We start from the raw sequence: 24698 nt of genomic DNA on the forward strand, positions 1-24698 counted from the left end.
AATCAGTGTCTTTGCGAGTGTGCCACAAATGATTGACAGCTCATAAATCACGCCATCAGTCTCTGATTGATTGTTATTCCTCACGCGCGGTTGTTCCTTATATATTGAATTCAAGTACAAGATGGGGCCAGAGACGGCTGATTTATTTATTTTTTTTATCCACAAACAATATTTATTTTGCGGTACTTTCAAGTCAAATTGACGTTTTCAACAAATATGAGAATTATTTTTTTACCTAATGTAAGGTTAAATATTTTGACCGTATATATTAGGTTGAATACTTTGTCTTTCTCCCCATCTGTCTTGACAATGGCTCTAATCAATATCTGACTGATATGATCAATGCAGAAGTGCATTGGGTTAAAGGAATGTTTCTTTTACAGCTTTGACTCTTCTTTAAGTTGACTTCAAATTGTGAAACATTGTATTCTGTTCACGTGAGGGGGGGACAGCTTTAAAGGTCACCAGTGTGTCTGGTTAAATTTTTGTTGAGCTATTGATCTGCATTGATTACAATTCATTTACGTAACTCATGGCTATACTACTGCCTCTCAAAGCAAAAAAAAAAAAGCCCATTATTTTGTATTTGGAAATACTTCAAGTGCATTCCTGTATATGAAAAAAAAATATTACGCTCTTCTGGAGATTTAACTGCACTGAGGTGGCTTCTTATGTGCAATTACTGGGTGGCACTGCAAAAAATATATATTTTTTTGGAGGGATGGTGCAGCATGTTGTTGTACTACAACAAATGTCTTTTTTTTTTTTTTAAGGACTTGGTGCAGCATGTTGTGATGTGGTCCCTGTCCAAGGTTCTGAAATCTGCTTCCCCAAGCATGTCATGTGACCTGAGCCAGCTCTGCCTCGCTCAGCAGCCAGCCAGCCTGCTGCTTTCTGGAGATCTTTTTTTCTTTCTTTCTTTCTTTCCATGGGAGGGGAGCGCACAACCTCCTGCTTTCTCCCCCCACCCCCCTCACCCCCACCCCCCCACCCCTCCTCATCATCTTGTCTCTCTGTCACCCGCGGACAATGTGGACCTGCGAGGGGTTCTTCTCACAATGCAGCTTTTGCTTTTTCACTTAAAAGTCTTGTCTTTGCAGCTATTCTTTTTTTCCCTCTGCGGGGCTATCGGGGAGATGATGTAAGGACCGTGTAAGCGCGCGCGCTCAAGTCTTCTCTCCACCAAAAATGCAGAAGGGAATACGGCTGAATGACGGTCATGTCACCTACTTGGGGCTTTTGGCGAAGAAGGACGGAACAAGACGCGGCTGCTTGAGCAAGAAAAGCTCGGACAACACTAAATGGCACACCAAGTGGTTTGCGCTTTTGCAAAACATGCTCTTTTATTTCGAGAACGAGTCCAGTTCTCGTCCCTCGGGATTGTACCTGTTGGAGGGATGCATATGCGACAGAGCGCCTTCGCCCAAACCTTCGCTCTCGGCCAAGGAGTGTTTGGAAAAGCAGGTGCGCGCACACACACGTGCAGTATAACACACTCGTGATATCCCCAAATGTGTTATTTTCTTGTAATATAGTGTATTTTTATCTTGTCAGTTGCATGACGACCTCAATAGCGCGGCACAAAAAAAAAGAGGAAAAAAAAAGCGGCAGCACGCGGTTGCAGGTTGCTGTCTTGCGCGTTATGTAATCCATGCATAGCATTAATGATGAGGTAACAATATTATAACCTAATGCCAATGCTTGCTGCAGTGTTCTGTTTTTTTTTTTTTTTTTTAATGCATGCAGCAAACCAGCTCATTTAATGCTATTATACTAAATTTATTTTCGTACACAGGTTGCAAATGCAAAAACTGTTTAAAAGAGTCGTCTGATAGTTTTGCATTGGTTGGGCTTATTTTTTTTTATCTTAAAAAAAAGTGTTACATTTTTGGGGTGGAGAGATTCTAAAAAAAAAAAAGTTGCAGTTGCAACAGTGTCATCGTGTGGTCAAATTGTTTATTGGCGGGGGAAAAAAAAGAAACAGCAGGGTTCCACTGTTCAGTCATCTCCGTCTGAATGGATTTCCTTTCGATAAATAGGTCATGTAAACAACACAAATAAATAGCAGCACTAACAAAAGTGTTTTAATCAATCGAGTAAGCCTCAACATTGTGGCTCACATTTGCATCAATCTTGCTTTGCCTCCATTAACCAACCAGGATGGATGCTGCAAAATTAGAAAGATAAATATGAAACGGGTCCGTCTGCTCTGTGAACAAACGTGTTGTGAACATTGACGTCACCCAGTAGGATGAGGCTGAGATCCAAAGTGAGTTCTGGCTCATGCTGAGAACATCTGCCCTGGTGCTGATCCAGCACAATGCAGCACACTCGCGAGTATCAATTTCGCAATCAATATTATGAAGGCAGACGATATAAACAAACAAACGCCTGCTCTGGGTTTCTTACATTTCTCATACTCCATAGTGCTTACATTATATTTTCTAGTGGAATAGCTCGGGGTTTCTATGGCAACGCTTATTTGCATCCTAAAGAATGATGCGGCTGGGATTAACTGGGATGCTCAAGTAGAGTTGTTTCACCTTGAGTATTTTGATTGATGAGTCCAATAGATGTTCTACTCAAGATAGGTCACAGAACTTAAACACACAGCAGGAAGTGGTGCAGTTGCGTTATTTTCAAGGTTAGAATAAAATAAAATTCTGTTATTATTGCAGCACATTATAGAAAGAGTCACAGCAAATTATTTACCATTAAGTGACTAATATTTCTGCCTACAAGAGCCCCACATAAAATAAACTTTTATTAGGCTCTACACAGTACTTAAGTAGTATTGAAAAAATGTATATTAAAATAATGAAAAAATAATCATTTTAAAAATCTAAAGTTACTTGATTATTTTTTAAATTCAATATTTGGGCTTAATTATATGAAGCACTGCTTTCAACTGTTAAGGCCAAATTTTGGCTGCTCTACCCACCTCATGAGACACCCCATTAGGTACGCCTACACAATCGAATAGGAGCTGCTTTCCAAAGATAACTTGTCTGCTTTACTGCAGTTGAGCTTTGGGCTTAGAAGTGGTGTACATTTGTTATTCTGACCTTACTTGGTAAGATAAGCAAACGACTAGTATGAGACAGTGGAAATAAAATACAATCCCTGTTGAAATGAAGAATTATTTTCTTTGTAAAAGCAGACTTTTAAACACAGCTTTTGCATTCAATTTAATTTATAATGCTCAAATGTTTACCACATGCCAACTTTTTATTTGCATGCACTTTTTCTTTCTGACCCAAATTCTTTCCAAATGGCACTTTGCCTTCAATTGCATCTTGAGGACCTGTAATGATTTTAAAGATGCATGACTCAGGTAGCAGCATCATTTGGCATCGCCTCTCACCAGACACTTTGGAAGACGCAAAAAAAAAAAAAAAAGTACAGCAACATGCGTGACTCTCTGCCAGAAATAGATCCTCTTTGACACCAGGATGAATACCTAATGAAAGTCAAGATGGAGGAGCAGTCAGCCATGAATAACGATCAGTTGCAGGTTGATAGGCTCCTGTTGAACATGGCCAAAAAATTTAGGCTGACCCTGAAAAGCATTGTCAACTTTTCAAATCGTAAACAGACTTTCTCTTGCGTACGGCTCAATGTGTGGATCATAACCATTTCCAATTAGTTGCTGCTGCTGCAGCACCAAGTGCGCTCGCTCGTCAAGACTCGAGTGACACCGCAAAACGCAACAGCCCGACCGTTCACGTCGAGCCGAGTTGCTAGGAAACAGGTATCGTACAGTTACATAATTGGCCGTGGCTCCAGCCTCCATGTCTTATGGCATTTCCTCCTGGGAACTTAGAGACATCCCAGGAATGGAGCTGGGGGAGGCTTCCCTTGCTGGGCTCCATCCGTCCATTGCACGGGTGGGCGATGGTGATGATGATGATGAAGATGATGTGGCTTCCCCATGTGCTTCTACAGAAATCTGCTCCGTAAGGCGTGCAAGCAGCCGGAGCAAACGCAAAGACATAAGCAGCTTTAATCAAGCCGCAACTCCTGGAGCTTCAGCTACAACATAGCTGGGAAACGAAAAGCCTGAGGGACAGATCTGACCCGTGGCTCTGCCCCCCCCCCCCCCCCCCAAAACCCTTGCATGCCTAAAAAACGATGGCAAAATGCAATTAAGGGAATGTTTATTTTTTAAACCTGTTTGACCTACTTTTGTTTTATTTAAACAATGCCATGTTAATGCCATTTTTGCTCTCTTTTTCTGCCACTTGTGTATTTTGGGTGTAAGTCCACTGTCACCCACTAGATGGCAGTCCGCTATTATGTTTGACACTAAAATTGAGAGAAGAAGCCTTAAAACAGAAATTAAGCTCAGCAGAATTTCACAAGAGGCTATTGAATGCTTTTTATGCCTACAGAAAGTTCATTTTATAATATAATTATGAGATAAGCTGAGTTTGTTTGTTTTCTTTGGGGGGGACAAAACCCAATATTTGTTTACCGTAAACAAAAAACATTTGTGTTGGAAAACATATTAATCACGCTAGCGGGCTTTTAACTAACCAATTTATTTCGTCTTCTTATTGCAGTATTACTTCACGATCAGCTTTACTCACGAAAACCAAAAGGCGCTCGAGTTACGTACAGAAGATGTGAAGGACTGCGATGAATGGGTGGCCGCCATATCGCACGCCAGGTAATGAAAAACTAACAATAACAAAAAAGCACGTCAGTGAAATGTACAATTCAAAGTTGTCTGCCGAGGTAAGTCATATTTGACTGATGTGCTCCATCTGTAGCGGGGTGGCGTTGCCATGGTTACGCGGGCAACGAGATGGAGGAAAATGCTTTGTTCACAAGAAATCTCGATTGCTTTAATTTGAGCCGCAACACTCGGGATGTGAAAGCGATTTGCTAAAGTGCGCGCGCGTGCATCTGACAGTTACAGAAACTTGGCCAACGAGCACGAGACCCTCATGCAGAAGTATCTTCATCTGCTTCAAATTGTGGAGACGGAGAAAACGGTTGCTAAGCAACTTCGACAACAGATAGAAGACGGGGAAATCGAGATCGAGAGGCTCAAGTCTGAGGTAAAACTCAACCCTGACCATTTTTTTATTATTGAACTTTATTGTCGCGACACTTTTGCCGATGTGCGCGTGTGTGTCATCTCCACTTTGCATGTCCTCTTAACAACAATGCTTCCAAAAAGGCTGCCTTCCCCATTCTTCACATCAAATAGTCATTTTGCTTTCATGTGCTAATGTGACGCCTATAAAATGGAATTAGAAGAGGGGAATATGCATGAAGACTGTTTTATATTGCTTTTCGTCAATGAAATGCAACGGCAATTAGCTCTCGCCCGGGCTACAAAATGAATGCATGAAACAGTTCACAGAAGCTCCAGTCTGTGTTTTGACCATAATGTATTTAAACAGAGGTTGCAAAAGTACTCACATTCTATTATACAATTACTTGTGTGAAAATAAAAAAACGTTTCGACTCCTCAAATAAATACAGACTCTAAAAAGTATGTTTTTAATTTACTTAGTTTTGATATAAAAATCGTTTTGTTTTTTTTCTTTCTGAATTTGGTCATGTGATGTTTACAAGCTGAGCCCCTGACAAACTGTGACGTCATTTACAGTCGACAGCAAGTGACAAAATGGCCGCCCTGAAACTGCTTAATTCATATTCAACAAATACAATATTAATCAGAATGCCGTGTTTAGACTAGAAAGACTGCATAGAACATAATTTAAAGAAAATATTTGAATTGACTTTCACTTTAAGACTTTAGTACAGTAAGAATTCACTTTTGTTTCGTCTCATAAACTGCACTAATTTGAATAAACATGGACGCCAAGCTGCAAATAACATGAAACTATTGGTCTTGGCTCTTGACAGATCGCAGGGCTGCTAAAAGACAACGAGAAGATCCACGCCAGTCCCACGGCGGCCCCGACTGAGGATGACTCGGAAATCAAGAAGATCAAAAAGGTGAAGCTCCTTTTTGCTTTTTTAAATAAAATAACGACCTCACCATTTTTATTTTATTTGATTTCTTTTTTGTGGCTGCAGGTCCAGAGCTTCCTGCGCGGCTGGATCTGCAGGAGGAAATGGAAGACCATCATCCAGGATTACATCCGCTCGCCACATGCCGAGAGCATGAGGAAGAGGAACCAGGTGGTGTTCAGCATGTTGGATTCGGAAGCCGAGTACGTGCAGCAGCTGCACATCTTGGTCAACAACTTCCTCAGACCGCTCCGCATGGCCGCCAGCTCCAAGAAGCCGCCAATCACCCACGACGACGTCAGCAGTATATTCCTCAACAGGTTGGAACGGGAGAGGAACCTTGGTTTCCTTATGCCCTAGTTTTTATTATTTTGTATTATATTACATACATAAACACATATCAAGTATTTGGGCTTTCTTATCCCTTCAGACAAACATTGGACACTCATCTCGCATGCTAATCTGCATGCACTCGTCATTGGCCTAATGAAAATCCACCCACACACTCATCGGAGCACATTGACGCTTACAAGCAGCCCGTCTCAATCAGCACTGCAGCACAACTTCACAGGATGTTGGAAAACTGACCAAAATTGCTCGTGTGATGACAGTCTGATATTTTTTCTTTCCTTTTTTTTTATAGTGAAACTATCATGTTTCTACATCAGATCTTCTACCAGGGGTTAAAAGCCAGAATAGCCAGCTGGCCAACGTTGGTGCTGGGTAAGGAGAATTTTTCATTCTAACATATGGAGACCATGCCTCCGAGTACTAACCTAAGCTACCCGGCCAGCCGACCTGTTCGACATCCTGCTGCCTATGCTGAACATCTACCAGGAGTTTGTGAGGAATCACCAGTACAGCCTCCAAATCCTGGCCCACTGCAAGCAGAACCGGGACTTTGATAAGCTGCTGAAGCAGTACGAGGCCAAGCCCGACTGCGAGGAGAGAACTCTGGAGACCTTCCTCACCTACCCCATGTTCCAGGTGATTATTATCATAATAATAATAATGTAAATTTCTAAAATAGGAAGAAAAGTGAAATTGTTAGCCATCCATTTTCTGCACCACTTCTTCTCACCACTCAAGCAAAGTCAGCAGAATAGAAACTGAATGGCTGGAGGGATAATATTAGTGATTTATTTTTGTTGTTATTTTTAAAAAATTTTACCAACACAGACATTTAGACAGATTTATGCCAAGACGCGTTGTTGCGGCACACCTGATCAGCAACAGCGGGACGTCGCCTGTTTTGGCTGTCGGTGCCCCCGTGGTGTCGTTCATGCCTATAAAAAGCTGTTGTTTTTGAAGCTCCGGCTTCAATAACGGCTCCTCTCCGGCAAGATGTGCACTTTCTCGACAGTCCACTCTGCCGACTGTGCTGCGTTGATAATAAATTTTTGCTGATGAGCGGAGATTGCGCTCACCTCTGATCTCCTTCTCATTAGTGTGTGCGCATGTTTGTGTTTTACGGAGCGTTTGCACGTTAGCTGTAATATCTTCTTTGTTGTTGTGTGCAGATTCCCCGTTACATCCTTACGCTTCATGAACTTCTTGCCCACACGCCTCATGAACACATAGAGAGGAACAGCCTGGACTACGCCAAATCTAAGCTGGAGGAGCTTTCCAGGTAAAAGTCATTTCCAATAACAACATAGGTAAACAAATTACTTCCCCATACTAGAGGTATTGTCAACCTGTGGTGCGCGGCCGTCTAGTGGTCCGTGGTGGTATTGCAGGTGGTCCGCAAAATTGAAAATTAAAAATAATTGCAACATTTTTAACAATAAAATTTATTATTTAGACTTGATTTATTTTCCTGCTAATTTTGTGAATCATGTATCCATCCAAATGATTCCCAAAATAGACATACAGATGTAACTAAATAGCCTGTATACTTTTTTTCTTTTTTTTGAGTTCTCATGAACTATCTTAAAGTTGAAAACATTTATTTTTCTTCTCAGAATTATGCACGACGAAGTGAGCGAGACAGAGAACATCCGAAAGAACCTCGCCATCGAACGCATGATCGTGGAGGGCTGCGAGATCCTCCTGGACACCAGCCAGACTTTTGTAAGACAAGGTAAAAGTCCCAACAATTACCTCTTTAATTGGATTCATCTAGTTGACTAGCTGCTAGCCCTCTTGTCATTCCAATGAACCCTTTTAAAAACCACGTTTGCATCTCCTGTCTCTTTTTGTGTCTCTCAGGTTCTCTCATCCAGGTCCCATTGAGCGAGAAGGGCAAGATCACCCGCGGGCGCCTGGGCTCTCTGTCTTTAAAGAAGGAAGGGGAGAGGCAGTGCTTTCTCTTCTCCAAGCATCTAATCATCTGCACTAGGGGATCCGGTGGAAAGCTTCATCTCACCAAGGTGAGCCCGAGCTGCTGACCAAGCTTCAGTAACTCAAATTGAACAAATTACGGGACACGAGAGGGAAAGCGACGTGGGTCGAGTGACGCCGTGACTTTTATCAGTTCTCGTGACCTCGGGAGAGACACGAGCGGCTCTGTCGCATGTTTGAAGGCGTAGACGCTTGATGTCACTTTGATTTGGAGCTGTCTTCTGACTTCACATTACTCGATATTAAACAGGATTGTTTGATGTTTGTGAGACTAAAATGAGTCCAAACAGATTTCAGATGAAACCTGTAAATGTACACACTCATCAGCCACTTCATTCCATCTACAAAAAATTCAAATGCATATTGTGTGTTGTTTGCAGAATGGTGTGGTCTCTCTTATAGACTGCACTCTTATGGAGGACCCTGAGGGCACTGATGATGAGGGTGAGTGGATTGTTCATAACACAGCATTGCACCTTGCAGGAATGTCATAATATGGAACCGGCTGTATATATAAAATCATGAACAATTATTAACTCATTCACTGCCATATAGACATCAAATATCCATTTTAACTGGGCTGGCAGTGAATGAGTTAATTCTGTATTGCGTCATTTTTTTTTAAACTAAAGAGCAGATTTATGAATTACAATACATTATTTTTATTTATTTTTAAATAATTTTTTAATTTATTTATATTTCTTAATTTTATGAATTACAATACTTTATCTTTATTTATTTTTAAATAATTTATTTCTTTATTTTTATTTCTTTATTTATTTTACACTGAATCTCACAAAAAAATGACATCTAGGTTTTTTAATGTGACTTTATGGAAATATTTTTATATCCTCAGCCAAATCAGACAAAGGCGGCCAGGACATGGAGCACCTGGACTTCAAGATTGTGGTGGAGCCAAAAGACAGTCAGTCATTCACAGTCATCTTGGTGGCATCTTCCAGGCAGGAGAAGTCTGCGTGGACCAGTGACATCAGCCAGGCACGTTTCTTCGCATCACTTTGCAGTTTGTTTTTTGCGTTCTTGTCATGTTGACTGCCATCACCCTGGTGTCTCACAGTGCATTGACAACATCCGCTGCAACGGCCTCATGATGAACGCCTTTGAGGACAACTCTAAAGTCACCGTCCCACAGATGATCAAGTAAGCCGGTCCATCGCGACAAATATTTTCCACGTCCTAATACTGATCCTAATAAACCCCGCCCACATCATCCTCTCAGGTCCGACTCGAGTCTGTACTGCGACGACGTGGACATTCGCTTCAGCAAGATGATGAACTCCTGCAAGGTGCTGCAGATCCGCTACGCCAGCGTGGAACGTCTGTTGGAGAGGCTGACCGACCTGCGCTTCCTCTCCATCGACTTCCTCAACACGTTCCTGCACTCCTATCGTGTGTTTACCACTGCCGACGTGGTGCTGGATAAACTCATCACCATCTACAAGAAGCCCATCAGCGCAATCCCTGCTCGGTGAGTCACTAGCAAAACCAGTCTTAATGTCTGACATCATTCTAGATCTAATCGGAAATTGGGGTGGAGTGGGTGTAATGAGCCCAGATTTATGGCCGATTAATTGAGAAAATATTAAACTTTTTTTTTTTGTCCTTTACAACAAAGAAACGTATTCAAAGCAGAAAATGTTCCTCAATACTTTCGTATTTGTTGAACTGCAACAGATCAAATAATAGAAAAAAAAAATCATTTATGCATTAAAAAAAGAAAATCACAGCAAGAAAATAAATTAAATACAGATTTCGAAAGCGCCAATATCAGCAGATTAAATTGGCTACCCGATGAATCAGTTCAACCCTAATACGAAATAACAAAACTGCACAGCAATCAATCGAAAGTGTAATGTCGGGTAAATGAAGCAAAACAAAGCCTCTGAGACGGACGGCGGAGCGCGTGCAAATATGTGCGTGGTCAAAGACAATAATTGGGCCCGGTCTCTCGACAGTCTGGAAGTGTCTCAACTGGTCTCCTTCGCGCTATGGCAACCAAGCTCGTTGCTGCAGGACCCCACCCTCGCCTCCCTCGCCTCCCTCGCCTCCCTCCTCATTGCAAAAAAAGCTCCGTGGTGTGAAATATTGATGGAGCGTTGCGGTGGGGTTCACTCCACTCTCGGCAGGCCGGAGGCAGACGCCCCCCGCTGCGGGGTTATGATCAGCTACCCCCCCACCCCCTTGCCCACGCCCTGCAGCATTGCCCACCCAGCCCACGGCACTTGTCATGTCACTGTGAGACACCTACACTCCACTGCTTGTGTCAGCGGCGGCCGTGCGCGCTATCATTCGCTGTGCTATTTATGGGAACCCATGAGGTCGCCAGGAGGGTGGCAGAGAGTGGGAGAGTTTTTTTTTTTTTTTTTTTCTGCAACACTGCAGCCTCCACTGTGTGTTGCTCTGAGTCGACCAGACACAAATAGACCGAGGTTGCATCCATAATTTAGGGCAGGATGTGTATTTAGCAAAGCTCCTCAGACATGTTCCTCAGTCCTGAATTTCAATCAAATGCATATATGTGCAGGTCCCTGGAGTTGTTCTTTGCCAGCAGTCAGAATAACAAACTCCTGTACGGAGAGCCGCCGAGTTCCCCCAGGGCCAGCAGGAAGTTCTCCTCTCCTCCTCCCTTGGCCATCGCGAAGAACTCGTCCCCGAACCGACGGCGCAAGCTCTCCCTCAACATCCCCATCATCACCGGAGGCAAAGCTCTCGACCTGGCCGCCCTGAGCTGCTCCTCCAACGGCTATGCAAGCATGTACTCGTCCATGTCCCCCTTCAGCAAGACCACCTTGGACATCAACAAACTCTACGTGTCCAGCCCGATTACCAGCAAAATACCAGACGAGGGGGAGGACAAGAAAGACAAGATGGAGGAGACCTCGGTGTGCAAACAAGGTAGGTTGGCGGATTTGTCCAATTTTTCCACCCATCGTGAATCCCCCCCCCTCACCGAATTTCCTAACTTTATTGTCACGCTGTGGTACAGATCTCTCCGTGCGGGAAGAAAGCGACAATGATCAAAACCAGAGCGATGACGCCGACCAAGAAGCCTCGCCGACAAAGTCGCCGACTACGCCGAAAAACATCAAATGCAAAAACTCCTCAGGTACATTTTGTTCCAAAGACTGCTATGACGTCAGTACGATGACACTGCGTGTGATGGAAAAACGCAAAAGTAGCCCCCCCCCACCCCGACTCACCCTCATCGAGCTTTCGGGACATAAATAGAATACAAAGAGACGTTTTTTGCTGTTTGGGGTGGAGCGGTTGAGTTTGATTAATCGTCTTTGTGCAAAAGCGAGCACAAAGGAGACGTGGCACCGTGTCAGAAGCTTAAGTAACAAGTCGACGGTGAGGAACATGCAGGGGAAGCCAGTGTTGGCTTGAGTAGGTGTCAGGGAAACTTGTGTCATGGTAACTACATCGAGAGCGTGTTTTCCCTTTCCACCCACGGATAATGAGGCTGTTTCACCGCAGCCAAGATTATCTGCGTGCCTCCTAAATCTCACGACCACATTGCAGGGGAAGGAGGAAAAAAAAAAATGCTTTTAAAAGAAAAAAAAACCCTTCCCTGGAAGCCCGTGCCCTTCACCATGTAGGATTTCTCGCCTCTTGTGATGCGTTTATGTTCTCTGGATTGAAATAGCAGAGTGCAAAATCTGTTGATTCCTCTCTTATGAAGCTGATATTTGGTGGCTATATTTAGCTGTAACCATCTTGAATACCAAAGCCTTGCTGAAGAGGAGAAGGCTGGAGGATGCTTGCGTAGGTCTGTGGAGCCCCGTAGTGGAGACTTGAGGAAGAACTGGTTGTCACTTCTGCAGCAAAAACATTTCATCGACAATTAAAAATAAACCGAACAAAAAATAAATATATAATATATATATATTTTTATATACATATATACTTTGTGCTTACAAACTTCTAATTTGTGCACACCAACTACTTATTTGTTCACATTAATTATTAAATGGATCACTACTGTATTTATGTGTGCTCCCTCTAGTGGTACATGAAAGAATCACAATTCAAATTGAGCATTATGTTGAAATATATATTTTTTTAATCCGGTACAATCCACTTAACTTTTACAATTTATTTGTATTAACCTTTTAAGTACAAAACAATTTCATTAAAAAAAAAAAAAAAAACATTTATTTAAGGTTAATTTTTTAATCATTGAATCTTTTTTCAGAGTTCTCTCTGTTCTCCTACAACAATGGCATGGTGATGTCCTCATGTCGAGAGTTGGACAACAACCGCAGCGCGCTGTCCGCCGCCTCCGCCTTCGCCATCGCTACCGCCGGAGCCAACGAGGGCACCCCTACCAAGGAAAAATATCGAAGGATGTCCCTCGCCAGCACAGGTGAACCTCCGCCATTAGACACACAAACCTCCACTGTCCAAAGAAAACTCAAAGGAATGTCTCCTCAAATATTCCATACAGGCTTCCCAACAGATCAGAGGAACGGGGACAAAGAATTTGTGATCAGACGAGCAGCGACCAATCGAGTTCTGAATGTTCTCAGACACTGGGTGTCCAAACACTCACCGGTAAATGCAAATTGTAAACCCGTAATTTTGGAATATGATGTCACGTCTCGTCCCCGGCCGTTCTGTTGTCATGGTTTCTGTCTGTGTGCTCGCCCCTCCCCTCCTGTGTGCCCATGATTAGTTTGATTAGTCTCACCTACCTCTCGTTACCTGTCGTGTCTATAAGTCCCATCTGCCCCTCACGCCCTTTCGGGTCATTGTTGTCTTGATGTCTTTTTGGTGCCCGATGTCGTAATGTTGTTGTCGTCACGCTTCATGTCTTTTTGGTTCCTGTCGTTTTCAAGTCTGTTTCGGTCAGTCATGTCATCGTTTTGTTAAGTCACGTCAGTTTGCCGAGTCTGTTAGTTTCTTTTCTTCCATAAACCCTGCTCCATTCCATCCGTGACAAATTCATGACACAGGATAAATCACAAACACAAGCTACTGGTTATATAACCCTTTAGGCCAGTGTTTCCCAACCTTTTTTCAATCACAGCACACCTTTTCATTGGAAAAAATCTCGCGGCACACCGCCAACAAAAAACTGTTAAGCTCCTATATTAAAATCAGTTATATTACAACGAAACACGTACAGTCCTATTCCTATATATGTATGGAGAGTCGAATAATTTAATAGAAATAAATACTAAATATTCTTTAAATTGTATTCCTTTTTTTAAATAAAAGTGACAGTTTTTTAAAAAGGTTTTAGACGGTGTAAGAAATAAACTATTTAAAGTGATTGTGATTCAAATAAAAGAATCAACGTGATTTTGTTTACTGTTTTAGACTAGGTCTATAAATATTGCAACAATAAGAACAAAGTCACTTTTAAAGACGCTCTGCTGTTCTGACAGCAGCTGAGTGGCTATCACAGTCGACGAATCTCGACTTGACTGCTTATTTTACGTATGTGAAAAATAACCAATCCAGGTTCTCCGGTTGAACTGCATGCTCTGATTTCCATTGGACCACAAACGCACCACAACCGTCATAGTGTCTGTCACTGTTAGCAAAAGCACACAGCAACACACACATAAACTGAATATGTGCCGATGCAATACAATCAGATCGACACAATATGAAATCTCAAGATTCTCCGATTCTCCACACATGCACGATTAGCAAGTGGCTGACCAGGCCTTGCGCGAACTGGCCAGTGGTTTGGCGATCCTGTTTACAATGAGCTCCGTAATTAATATTGGACAATCCCACGGCACAGCTGAACGTCTCTCACGGCGGCACAGTGGTTGGGAAACACTGCTTTAGGCAATATAAATAATCAAGGTGCATCAAATTAATCCTTTACCCTATTTCTCACTGTCTTTGTCCTTCCAGGACTTTGAGAGTAACAATGAGTTGAAAACAAAGGTTATCGCCTTCCTCGAGGAAGTGATGCATGATCCCGAGCTGCTGACTCAAGAGAGAAAAGCAGCCGCCAATATCATCAGGTATATCAATTTATTCTATATTCCATCTTAGACTCTTAACTTTTTTTTTTTTTGCGTTGTCAGAACTCTGACTCAAGATGATCACGGTGACAATCAAATTGCTCTCGAAGATGTGACACAACTGGTGAGTGTCGTTCGGTACTAGATTTTAATTTATATAAACACTACGATTATGATTGGTTTTATCCTCTCAGGTGGGCTCCGGGAAGGCCGACCCCTTTGAGAACCACTCCGCCTTGGAGGTGGCCGAGCAGCTCACCCTTCTGGATCATCTGGTCTTTAAAGTCATCCCATATGAGTGAGTGTAACCATCTCATTCTTGATATATTTGATTTTATCCTCAATTATTTTCTTTGTTCCTCGTCTTGACAGGGAATTTTTTGGTCAAGGCTGGATGAAGAACGACAAGAATGAGAAGACACCTTACATCATGAGGACCACAAAGCACTTCAACAATGTATGTTACGTCCCATCTGAGTCATGTCAGGGATTATAAAGTGTCAATCTTCTGCTAGATAAGCAACCTTATCGCCACGGAGATCCTGCGCTCGGAAGACGTGCTGACCCGAGTGGCGGTGATCGAGAAATGGGTGGCCGTAGCCGACATCTGCCGATGTCTCCATAACTACAATGCCGTGCTTGAGATCACCTCGTCCCTCAATCGAAGTTCTGTCTTCCGTCTCAAAAAGACGTGGCTTAAGGTGTCCAAGCAGGTGCGTAACACCACTCTGCACTCAAGGGTTTTTTTGTTTTTTTTTGTTAAATGGAAATGTTCTCGCAGACAAAAGGCCTGATTGACAAGCTGCAGAAGCTGGTATCTTCAGAGGGGAGATTCAAAAACCTCAGAGAGGCTCTGAAGAAGTGAGTCAGGCCGGCTGGTGCTAAAATGTCTTTTTAAATGTGGTTTCACAAAGGCATGACGTGTTTTTTTTTTTTTTCCTTCAGTTGCGATCCCCCGTGTGTGCCCTATCTGGGCATGTACCTCACAGACTTGGCCTTCATCGAGGAGGGAACACCAAATTACACTGAAGATAATCTGGTCAACTTTTCAAAGATGAGAATGGTGAGAAACCTGCCTTTTTATTTTCTGCATTCATTTTTTTTTGCGTTTACTCATTCATTTTTTGGATCCAACCTAATTTACAGATTTCGCACATCATCAGAGAAATCCGACAATTTCAACAAACGGCATACAAGCTCGATCTTCAACCCAAGGTTAGAAAAGTTGCCGCTTTTGAGAATGACCAAATCTAAACAGAGTTGAAATGAGCATATTTTGGTTTCCGCTACAGGTAGCCCAGTACTTACTGGACAGGAGCTTTGTTCTGGATGAAGAAAGCATGTATGAAGCATCCCTCAGAATTGAGCCTAAAGTGTCCAACTGATGGGGCGAAGTGGGAGGGTGAGGGGGGGGGGGGGGGGTCGTCTATATGCTCCATTCTCTTCTCTGTTAATATAACACATCAGTTCACATCCACTTTTTGCATTGTTGTACAAGATTTTTGCTCTTCTGTACAGTAGATGTTCAAGGTTGTTTGATGACAGAAGATATGTCGAATCTTTTGTTAATCATTTTATTAGGGGTGCGGGGGAAAGCATAATAACGGAGGTCGCCTCGTTTTGTCACGCTCGAATCAAAGCGACCGATGATAATATTTTTGCTTTGCGCCAGCTATCTTTTCATTTCAGTTTAATCCACGATTATTTTGTTTGTCCGCAACCAATGTAGCATTGTACAAAAAAAAAAAAAAGCGCATCAAATCAGGTAAAAGAGCACAGAGAACACGGACGGAGGTTGCGTGCACGGGAGACAACATTCGGTGGTAAGCCAACCATCTCTATGCTTCCTAAACCAAAACAAAAAAGAGCTTCGTCTCTTCATTTCTGCTCTGCGACAAATGTTCCCAAATGTTTTGCACCATAGACTATTTTTATACTGACAGCACCCAGGAAAAAAAAAAAAAAAAAAAAATCACAATGACACAGTAAAGAAACAGAAGCTATCGTGCCTGGTTTTGGTCACATACAAAATTGTAATTTGGTGGTGAAGAGAGGTGGTGATGACAGACTGTTAACTTGTTGACTAATAACCATGTTGAGTTCATTTATAATACGATATTCAATTATATAGATAGCACCATTGAGTCTGTGGCAGGAACTGCAGATGCAAAATGTTAGAAAACGACGCACATCAATATTTTCAAATTGCTACCATCTTTTATTTTTTCGGGGGCTTATCGTTTGTATCAACTTGTTTCTCGGTCTCCTGTCCCGACTGTACAAAATGTCGGTCATACAAAACAGGTTACACCTTTGTTGTTTATTGTAAAGAGTACACCGGTTCAGTATAACATTAATGTGAATTAAAAAGATTTTTTTTTTCTTGATTTATTTTAAGTACATTTCAAAAAGAGATGGTAATTGTTCAACGATACTTCTGTAGAGTTAAAAGGTTGTTGCTCCTCTGTAATTAAAAGACAATCTGTCCATCTTGCTGTTCCAGTGATTGTGGAACGTGCCAGTATATCACTCTGTTATATGCATTGCTGTTTATTAACAATATGATAAAAAAAAAAACGTTAAGTGAATGACCTCTGCCTGCAGCATTCAAACACTATTTTTGTAGTAGTCTACAAGAGTGACCTGCTCTTTATATAAACATGAGAAAGTATTTTGTACCTTGTTGTTAATTCACTTCTCTGACACGTGCTGTACATTTTGTACATGCTAGCCCTGCATATCCCTCAATGTGGAACGATGTGATCCTTTAAAATATATATACACACACATATATATATATAAATATAGCAAGTTTCAATACAAAAATGCTACAACAGTTTAGTCTTGAAACCATGACTTTAGAGTAGGAATCGAAAAGTGTTTTGCATTTATACTGTAATCCTGTCTATAACCATTTCTGTTAGCAGGAATTATAGTAATGTAGTGCTTATTCTGTGAATATTTGTATGTATTTTTACTATGTATGTACAGGACACTTTTGAAGCTCACGTGGCAGGCATGCAACACAGACAAAATAATATTATATACTTATACTGTAGACACTTATACATGCACATACAATACTCTTATAAAGGTATATGAACAAATAAACATTTTTGCTGTTAGCAATACCCAGTGGTATGAAAATTATCTTTCAGCCCTCATGTTTCCACATCTTAATGAAATATTCCCCATTTTGTAAGAAAATTAAATAGATATAAATATATATATATAAAATCAAAGACTGATGATTTTAAAAACTATCATGTTTCCAAGTTACCTCTTGCTAATAAATCAATTTTGTCTCAGGGGCATTTTGTCTCAAGTGTTTTTGTAGAACATCCATATGAATTTTAAAAAATATGGTTCGGGGTTTCTTTGGGGTTTCATCTATTTAATAATAATTATAAAACAAAGGTCTAACAGAGTTTCAGGCAAATTAACTTGAAGCAGTCTTTCAGGTCAGGCATCATTTTAAATTATATACATTTTTAATGAAAGAAAATAGGCCCATTAAATATCAATGAAACATACCGTATATCAATATTTAAGTACTGTATTTGTGTTTTGTACTGGAAAGTACAGTCATATAGAGAGACCTCATAAAAGGAGCAAAATATAACAAATTAATCTCAGTATATGTAATAAATTTCTCTAATTCAAAACACACACAAAAATAAAGTCCTTTATGAATGCATGATTCAGTCGTGGCGCAAACTGGTTACATACTACATATCCCACAATTCTCCCCGACGTAAACCTTCGACCAATAGAATCGCCGCGTTGCTTACGCCCTAGAAACTACATATCCCACAATCCTCCGCGGCGTCAAATCTCGACCAGTAGAATAGCCGCGTTAATTGGGCGCCTTGTCTGACCGGGCTCTTTCCCTTCCTTTGCTTTCATATCGCTCATATCGCTCTCATTTTATAAATGTAACATTTCCAACACGCGACGGTCTCTTTCGGTGTGTGCCCGCGGTTATTTGTCACGTTTGGCGTCGTGACAAAATCCCGAATGAACGGTGGAAATAACACAAACTAAGTTGGCTCGCTAGCCAGCTAGCTAGCTTAGTTGTTTAGCAACAATGTCCAGTCTTCCTCAGAATAATTTAGAAGAGCAGCTTGCGAGACACAGCAACAGCGCCCAAAGCAAACTATTTATGGGGAAATCAAAATCGGGGTGAGTGCAAGAGTCTGTCCACGAGCGTGTCGCATGCTAATCGCACGAATTAGCTGCTGTCATAAATAATATAGCGTCATGTTTGCGTTGACTAATAAGAGATCAATATACCCTTATGTTGTGTTCATTGCTAATATGTGCTTTCTAAGGTGTGTGCATTACATAATTAAGGTGACACAAAAAGTCCATCTGCAAAATGACATTTTCAATTCTCTCTTGTTGATATTTCAGGCCATTTTCTTTTAAAAAGAAGTCCTCATTGGGTACGAGCCGGACAGAAACCCCGAGCAAGGTAACGAGCCCAAATGTTTTAGCAAGCAGGAATGTCAATGTCCCTGCAAACAGTTTGGTGACTCAACATGTTGTGACGTTTTCAAACAAGCCCAAGACTTCTCAAAATTCCAAAATCAACAACTTCTTCTCTGTAAGTTCCAAATGCAACTCGGACGTCAGCACGGACAGTGTCCCTGCTTTTCGGTCTCCGTCGTCATTGGCGTCTACTGGCAAAGTGTGTCCGCTTAAATTTGACAGAACGGGATTAAGTACCAACGTCAGCACTCCCATCAGTTTGGATGAATCGCTTGGATTCCAGATTGACGACTGGGATGATCTAGATGACTTTGAAACTCCAACCAAAGCAAAGAATGCTTCCTTTAATGAAGACATGAGTAGAACCAGTAAGCCAGTTGCAACTCCCAAAAAGGATGAAACGCAAACAATTGAAGTGGGAGAACTTGCAGAGAGCGAACTGGACGATTCTCCGATTAACACACCGAGAAGACGCCACCCGGCTTATCTTAAATCTGTTGTTAGTGACAGTGAAGGTGACATTAATGAGGTGCCCATGAAAGGTAACACACGTCACAGTTTGATTTTTGCATCAATGTATTTAAAAAGGCAACAAATAGTGAAGATGTGTTGCATCTTTTGCACCCACACAGATGATAATACAAAAGGGGTTGACCCAAAATCAATTAAGTTGGATGTCACCTCGGAGCGTGAAGATGATCTTGATTACGTACCACCATCTCCGGAAAGCTATCAGAGCAAATCTCCTGTGGAGTTCATGTGAGCCTTTTTTTTCTTTCCCGAATTATTTTCGGACTCCACCTTGAAAAGACTAGGTGGAGTTTGTATTACTAAAATAAATTTAGAGACATTTTGAAAATTTTGATTAATGTATATTATTGTGACAAGCAGCTTTAGATTAATTTTCTTATTTAATGTTTTTTTTTTTAAATACAGATCCAAGCCATGTTATGCTGACAACACTAATAACTCTCAATCTAAACGATCTACTGTGACCTCTCATCAAGCTTCCGTTGAGCACTCGACAGACAAGAAACGTGAGCCCGTCTCGTCTTTTGACATCATTTGGCATCTTTTTTCATTTTCTCTTTCCTCGTGTTTATTTTCCCTCACAGATGACGAACTGTATAGCATCATGGAATCTATTTGTGCTCTGGTGGATTCCATTCCTGAACACGAGCTCATCGCTCTGTCGTGTGGAAATGAGCTTCTGCTGAAGAGGGCTCAAAGGTATGGCAGGTTGTACCTCCACTTTTCTTCATGACATTCCATCACAGCACTACTCCACCTTCTTCTCTCCCTCCAGGAAGAGAATTCTCATTACCGGAGGCAACGTCGTGGTGAGGACTCAGCAGCCCGACAGCACTGTGAAAGAAAAATCTTGCTCGGATTCATCCAGCAGCTTTTTACCTCCGCTTTCAAAGAAGACTCCTCAGGTTAGGAGATCCTCCGTCATCTCTAAAGACAAACCGCCAAGCTCAGTTGTGGAAGTAGAGAACATCTGTAATTCTCCATCAAGCCACAGCATCTCAAAACCAACTCGTGATATATGCAGTGTCAATGAGACCATTGATGATGAAGATTTTTTCTTCTCGCCAAAGAAGAAGACAGAGACTCCATCACGGATTAAATCCACTCCGCAGGCGGATGTTTCAGGAGCGGACCCCGATGACTTTTTCCTCGACGACTTTGACATTGACGACTTGAACGACTCTGACATTCCCGAGTACTTTGACGAACCGCAAAGTTCCGCAGCGACATCCACCGCTGCTCCAATGGCCGTGAAGGAAGGCGGGCCCAGCAGGTCCTCATGGGAAAGGAAACCTACGACGCCTGCGCCTCTACCCAAACCCGCAAAGATTTTCTCTCCTGGTAACTGTCTCCAGCCACCAAACAAAAAACAGTTGACAGTCTTTTCATAAATGAACTTGATTGCAGAACCTACCTTCCGAAACCCGGCGCACGACCGTTTCCGAGGGTACAACTTCTCCCACTCGCAGGAAATGATGAAGATCTTCCACAAACGCTTTGGTCTCCATCAGTTCCGTTTCAACCAGCTGGAAGCCATTAATGCCGCCGTCCTCGGGGAGGACGAGTTTGTGCTCATGCCCACAGGTTTGCGCCTGACGCTGATCCCTGTGGATGTCCAGAATGCTGACCTGTGCTTGCTTTTTTGCAGGTGGTGGGAAAAGTCTGTGCTACCAGCTTCCTGCCTGTCTCTCAGCCGGAGTCACTGTGGTCATCTCGCCACTCAAATCTCTCATTGTGGATCAAGTCCAGAAGCTCACCTCCCTGGATGTATGATGGCAATTTGTTGCTTGGATGTTCCTCTACTTGTTGATCTACTGAGTAACGTTGTTATTGTTTGTTTTTTTTAGATCCCAGCCACAAGCCTGTCTGGTGATAAAAGTGACGGCGAAGCAGGGAGGATCTACACACAGCTTTCCAGGAAAGAGCCCATCATTAAACTCCTTTACGTCACGCCTGAGAAGGTGATGGCTTGATGCATCTCATTCAGTTAGCACATCGTTGACGAAGTTCTAAAGCTGAAACCTGTGCTCCGTATTTTGATTCACTTGACACAGACGGAAAAAATTTGATTTGAAATTTCTAGTTATCTCAAAACCCTAAAATTTAACAACCTGAGAAATGTCTATATTATTCAGTACAAAAAAAAAATCCATAGTCATGTCATAAGAATTGGCCTTCTGAAAATTCTTTCACATGTTTAATAAATCTAATATATGAGGTCCACTTTTCATTCCACAAAGTTCCATTTTTCTTCAAGTGCACTTGGCTGTATGTTTTTTTTTTGCCACTCTTGACATGTGTTTGTTCCCATCCTCAAGGTCAGCGCCAGCAACCGTCTGGTCTCAGCCCTACAGAACCTGTACGAGCGAAGCCTCCTGGCTCGCTTTGTTATTGACGAGGCTCACTGCGTCAGTCATGTGCGTAGTAGCTCGTTAAAAACATAACAACTGAACCGCCCAAAACTGAAAAGTCCTTTTCAATATTCCAGTGGGGCCACGACTTCCGTCCAGACTACAAAAGGCTGAACGAGCTGCGTCAGAAATTCCCCAAAGTGCCCATGATCGCTCTGACGGCCACGGCCACCCCCCGCGTGCAAACTGATATCCTGCACCAGCTCAGCATGACGCGTCCTCAGGTGTAAGTGTATTTCTGACTCGACACGATTGAGTTGTGCTTTTTGGTGTCTCATTGCTCTTTATCTTCTGCCTTTCCAGTTTCACCATGAGCTTCAACCGCGCAAACCTCAAATACGCCGTACTGCCGAAGAAACCCAAAAAGGTCGACGAGGACTGCGTCAATTGGATCAAGAGGCATTATCCACGTAAATACTGAACCCTTGATTATTCCAATATCAAACCGTGGCCTCATTTTTGTCGCGATCCGGTCGGCCATCTCGTAGGCGACTCTGGCATCATCTACTGTCTGTCCCGAAACGACTGCGACACCATGGCCGAGAGCCTGCAGCGAGCCGGGCTCCTTGCGTTATCCTATCACGCCGGTCTGAGCGACGGCGACAGAGAGTACGTGCAGTCCAAGTGGATCAACCAGGACGGCTGCCAGGTGAGCCCGCCCGTCGCTCACCGAAATCCCAAACGGTACGACAAACGTACGTCCTCCCCACCAGGTCATCTGCGCCACCATTGCTTTCGGCATGGGCATCGACAAACCCGACGTGCGCTACGTGATCCACGCCAGTCTGCCTAAATCGGTCGAGGGCTACTACCAAGAGTCGGGGAGAGCCGGCAGGGACGGGGAGGTCTCTCACTGCATTCTCTTCTACAGCTACACCGACGTGCTCCGCATCAAGAGGATCATCAGCAGTACGTGGAGTCTACTTAGTTTGATTTGATGCTTGGTTGTCGGCTGCTCTGAAAGCACCTTTTTCCTCCTGGCAGTGGATCGAGAAGGTGACAGAAACACCAAGGCCACTCATTTCAACAACCTGAGCAGCATGGTGCAGTTCTGCGAGAACATGATGGACTGCAGGAGGATTCAGCTGCTTGCCTACTTTGGAGAGATGACCTTCAATAGGGGATTCTGCAAGGAGAACCCCGGCGTCACCTGTGACAACTGCAGCCGGCCTAACGTAGGATCATCCACTTACTATTACTAACTAGTGATATTCATCGGAAAAAAAATCTTGGTGTGTATTTAATGTACACAGGAATACAAGATGAGGAATGTCACTGAAGAGGTGAAGAACATTGTGAGGTTCGTGCAGGAGAACTGCGAGAAGGTTGGAGCCAAGTTCGGCCGGACCGCCAAACAAACCCGCCTGACACTCAACATGCTGGTGGACATCTTTGTAGGTAGGACTTGCCTCGCCAATATGGCTGCTGGACAAGGCTGCTGGACAAGATAACAAAAAAAAACCCGACCTGTTCTCAGGTTCCAAAACCGCCAAACTGCAGACGGGCATGTTTGGAATGGGCGGATCTTATTCCAAGCACAACGCGGACCGCCTGTTTAAGAAACTGGTCCTGGACAACATCCTGATGGAGGACCTGTACATCACCAACAACGGCCAAGCTGTGTCTTATATCTCTGCAGGACCAAAAGCTGTCAACATCCTCAATGGAAACATGGAGGTCACGTGAAACCTGAAAAATATGTCACACAGACCAAACCTGACACTGCTGTCTCAATGCAGGTGAACTTCTATGAAACGGAGAGTGCTTCCAGTGTCAGAAAGAACAAAGCTGCGGATGCCGCGAACATCTCACAGAGGGACCAAAAAGTTCAGGAGTGCCTCAAGGAACTCGTGGAACTCTGCAAGAAACTGGGAAAAACCTTCGGGATTCACTATTACAACATCTTCTCCACCGCCACCTTGAAAAAGCTGTCTGGTAATTTTAAAATGTCGACATTTTGAATTTCATCTCCATTTTGAGTCTTTATGGATTTGAATGTCATCGGCAGAGAGGCTCTCGTCCAAGCCAGAAGTCTTGCTGCAAATCGACGGTGTGACCGAGGACAAATTGGACAAATACGGCGCTGAGGTGATCCAGGTCCTGCTAAAATACTCCGAGTGGGAAAACCATGGTAAAACATTTCTTGATGCTTCTTCTCTGTGACGTTGCTCAAATGTAGCTGAATCTCACATACACAAATGAGAGGTTTTTCAACCAGATAGTCGAGCTTGCAATTAAAAGTCGTCGTTGCCTTTATTACAACAGTCGAACAAAAGCCCGAGGCCGGCGAAGACGGCTGGATCGACACCACGCGAGGCCGTTCGGCGGCCAACTACGACGACGACGACGACTCCTCTGCCTACTTCAGCAACCAGAGCGCGCAGGGGCAGAAGAGGAAAAAAATGCCTTTTTTCAAGTTCAACAAAAAGCGAAAAGGATATGGAGGCGCCGGTTCCAACTCTCGAGGGTGCCTTGTGTAACTTGTCATCACTCACAAATCGACGTCATTGTCTTAATTTGTTTTCGCTTCTCCATCAGTCGAGGCTACAGCGCCACCAAATCCTGGGCGTCCAGAGGGGCTTCCCAGTCTGCCAGCCAAGGGTCCAGAGGAGCGACAGGAAAGACGCCGGGTTTCTTAACGGTGCCCACGCCGCAGAGCCAGCGACCTTTTCTCAAGCCGTCCTTTTCTCAAATATAGCACCGATGCACCTGCACGCCAGGTTGTATTTTATCTTGTCTAAAGTGTACAGAATTGGTAATGTATTTTTTCTTATGGTGTTGTTACTGTTTTGTTATTAAAGATGTGTCGTGCCTTTATTTGTTTTAATATATTTGTGATAACATTTCCACTGAGTCAAACTTGGCATGTAATGAAGAAATTCCAATAGTTTGGAAAATAGTTTTAGTGCAGGGAAAAAAAAATTTAAGT

The 24698-nt window shown here is 42.9% G+C and overlaps 2 protein-coding genes across 4 annotated transcripts; both read left to right on the forward strand.

Moving 5' to 3' along the window:
- Positions 1-205: 205 nt before the first annotated feature.
- Positions 206-17467, forward strand: LOC148397003 (ras-specific guanine nucleotide-releasing factor 1). Of its 2 annotated transcripts, XM_088378964.1 has the most exons (27): positions 206-1464; positions 4563-4669; positions 4916-5063; positions 5881-5973; positions 6055-6308; positions 6632-6711; positions 6782-6975; positions 7509-7618; positions 7953-8071; positions 8200-8360; positions 8712-8775; positions 9188-9330; positions 9410-9492; positions 9572-9820; positions 10877-11247; positions 11339-11458; positions 12548-12718; positions 12800-12906; positions 14224-14336; positions 14400-14460; positions 14531-14634; positions 14709-14793; positions 14852-15049; positions 15118-15197; positions 15282-15399; positions 15483-15551; positions 15629-17467. In XM_088378964.1, the coding sequence occupies exons 1-27, from the start codon at positions 1189-1191 to the stop codon at positions 15719-15721; spliced, it is 3771 nt and encodes a 1256-aa protein (XP_088235090.1). In that variant the 5' UTR covers positions 206-1188; the 3' UTR covers positions 15722-17467. The 2 variants fall into 2 exon arrangements, with proteins under 2 accessions (XP_088235090.1, XP_088235091.1); XM_088378965.1 differs by lacking the exons at positions 206-1464; positions 4563-4669; positions 4916-5063 and adding an exon at positions 5640-5777.
- A 709-nt stretch (positions 17468-18176) lies between these two features.
- Positions 18177-24586, forward strand: blm (BLM RecQ like helicase). Of its 2 annotated transcripts, XM_088379161.1 has the most exons (22): positions 18177-18518; positions 18750-18810; positions 18901-19369; positions 19460-19586; positions 19764-19864; positions 19943-20057; positions 20134-20699; positions 20766-20942; positions 21007-21125; positions 21206-21319; positions 21677-21775; positions 21847-21995; positions 22073-22179; positions 22258-22418; positions 22483-22678; positions 22754-22944; positions 23023-23167; positions 23247-23446; positions 23509-23704; positions 23778-23900; positions 24035-24236; positions 24308-24586. In XM_088379161.1, exons 1-22 carry the CDS (start codon positions 18424-18426, stop codon positions 24465-24467), a joined length of 3873 nt encoding a protein of 1290 aa, XP_088235287.1. In that variant the 5' UTR covers positions 18177-18423; the 3' UTR covers positions 24468-24586. The 2 variants fall into 2 exon arrangements, with proteins under 2 accessions (XP_088235287.1, XP_088235286.1); XM_088379160.1 differs by having other exon boundaries at positions 18750-19369.
- The last annotated feature ends 112 nt before the right edge of the window (positions 24587-24698 follow it).

The sequence above is a fragment of the Syngnathus floridae genome, chromosome 6 (assembly GCF_059516105.1).
Source record: "Syngnathus floridae isolate MCC-2025c chromosome 6, RoL_Sflo_1.0, whole genome shotgun sequence".
In the NCBI taxonomy this organism is placed as follows: domain Eukaryota; kingdom Metazoa; phylum Chordata; class Actinopteri; order Syngnathiformes; family Syngnathidae; genus Syngnathus; species Syngnathus floridae.

Excerpts from the sequence above, each read along its gene's own strand:
- LOC148397003 (XM_088378964.1), top strand. The coding sequence starts at position 1,189 with ATGCAGAAGGGAATACGGCTGAATGACGGTCATGTCACCTACTTGGGG. Across the intron at positions 8,072-8,199 it reads CCAGACTTTTGTAAGACAAG|GTTCTCTCATCCAGGTCCCA; the intron begins GTAAAAGTCCCA and ends TGTGTCTCTCAG. Across the intron at positions 14,337-14,399 it reads GCAGCCGCCAATATCATCAG|AACTCTGACTCAAGATGATC; the intron begins GTATATCAATTT and ends TTGCGTTGTCAG.
- blm (XM_088379160.1), top strand. The coding sequence starts at position 18,424 with ATGTCCAGTCTTCCTCAGAATAATTTAGAAGAGCAGCTTGCGAGACAC. Across the intron at positions 19,370-19,459 it reads TAATGAGGTGCCCATGAAAG|ATGATAATACAAAAGGGGTT; the intron begins GTAACACACGTC and ends GCACCCACACAG. Across the intron at positions 22,419-22,482 it reads TCAACCAGGACGGCTGCCAG|GTCATCTGCGCCACCATTGC; the intron begins GTGAGCCCGCCC and ends CCTCCCCACCAG.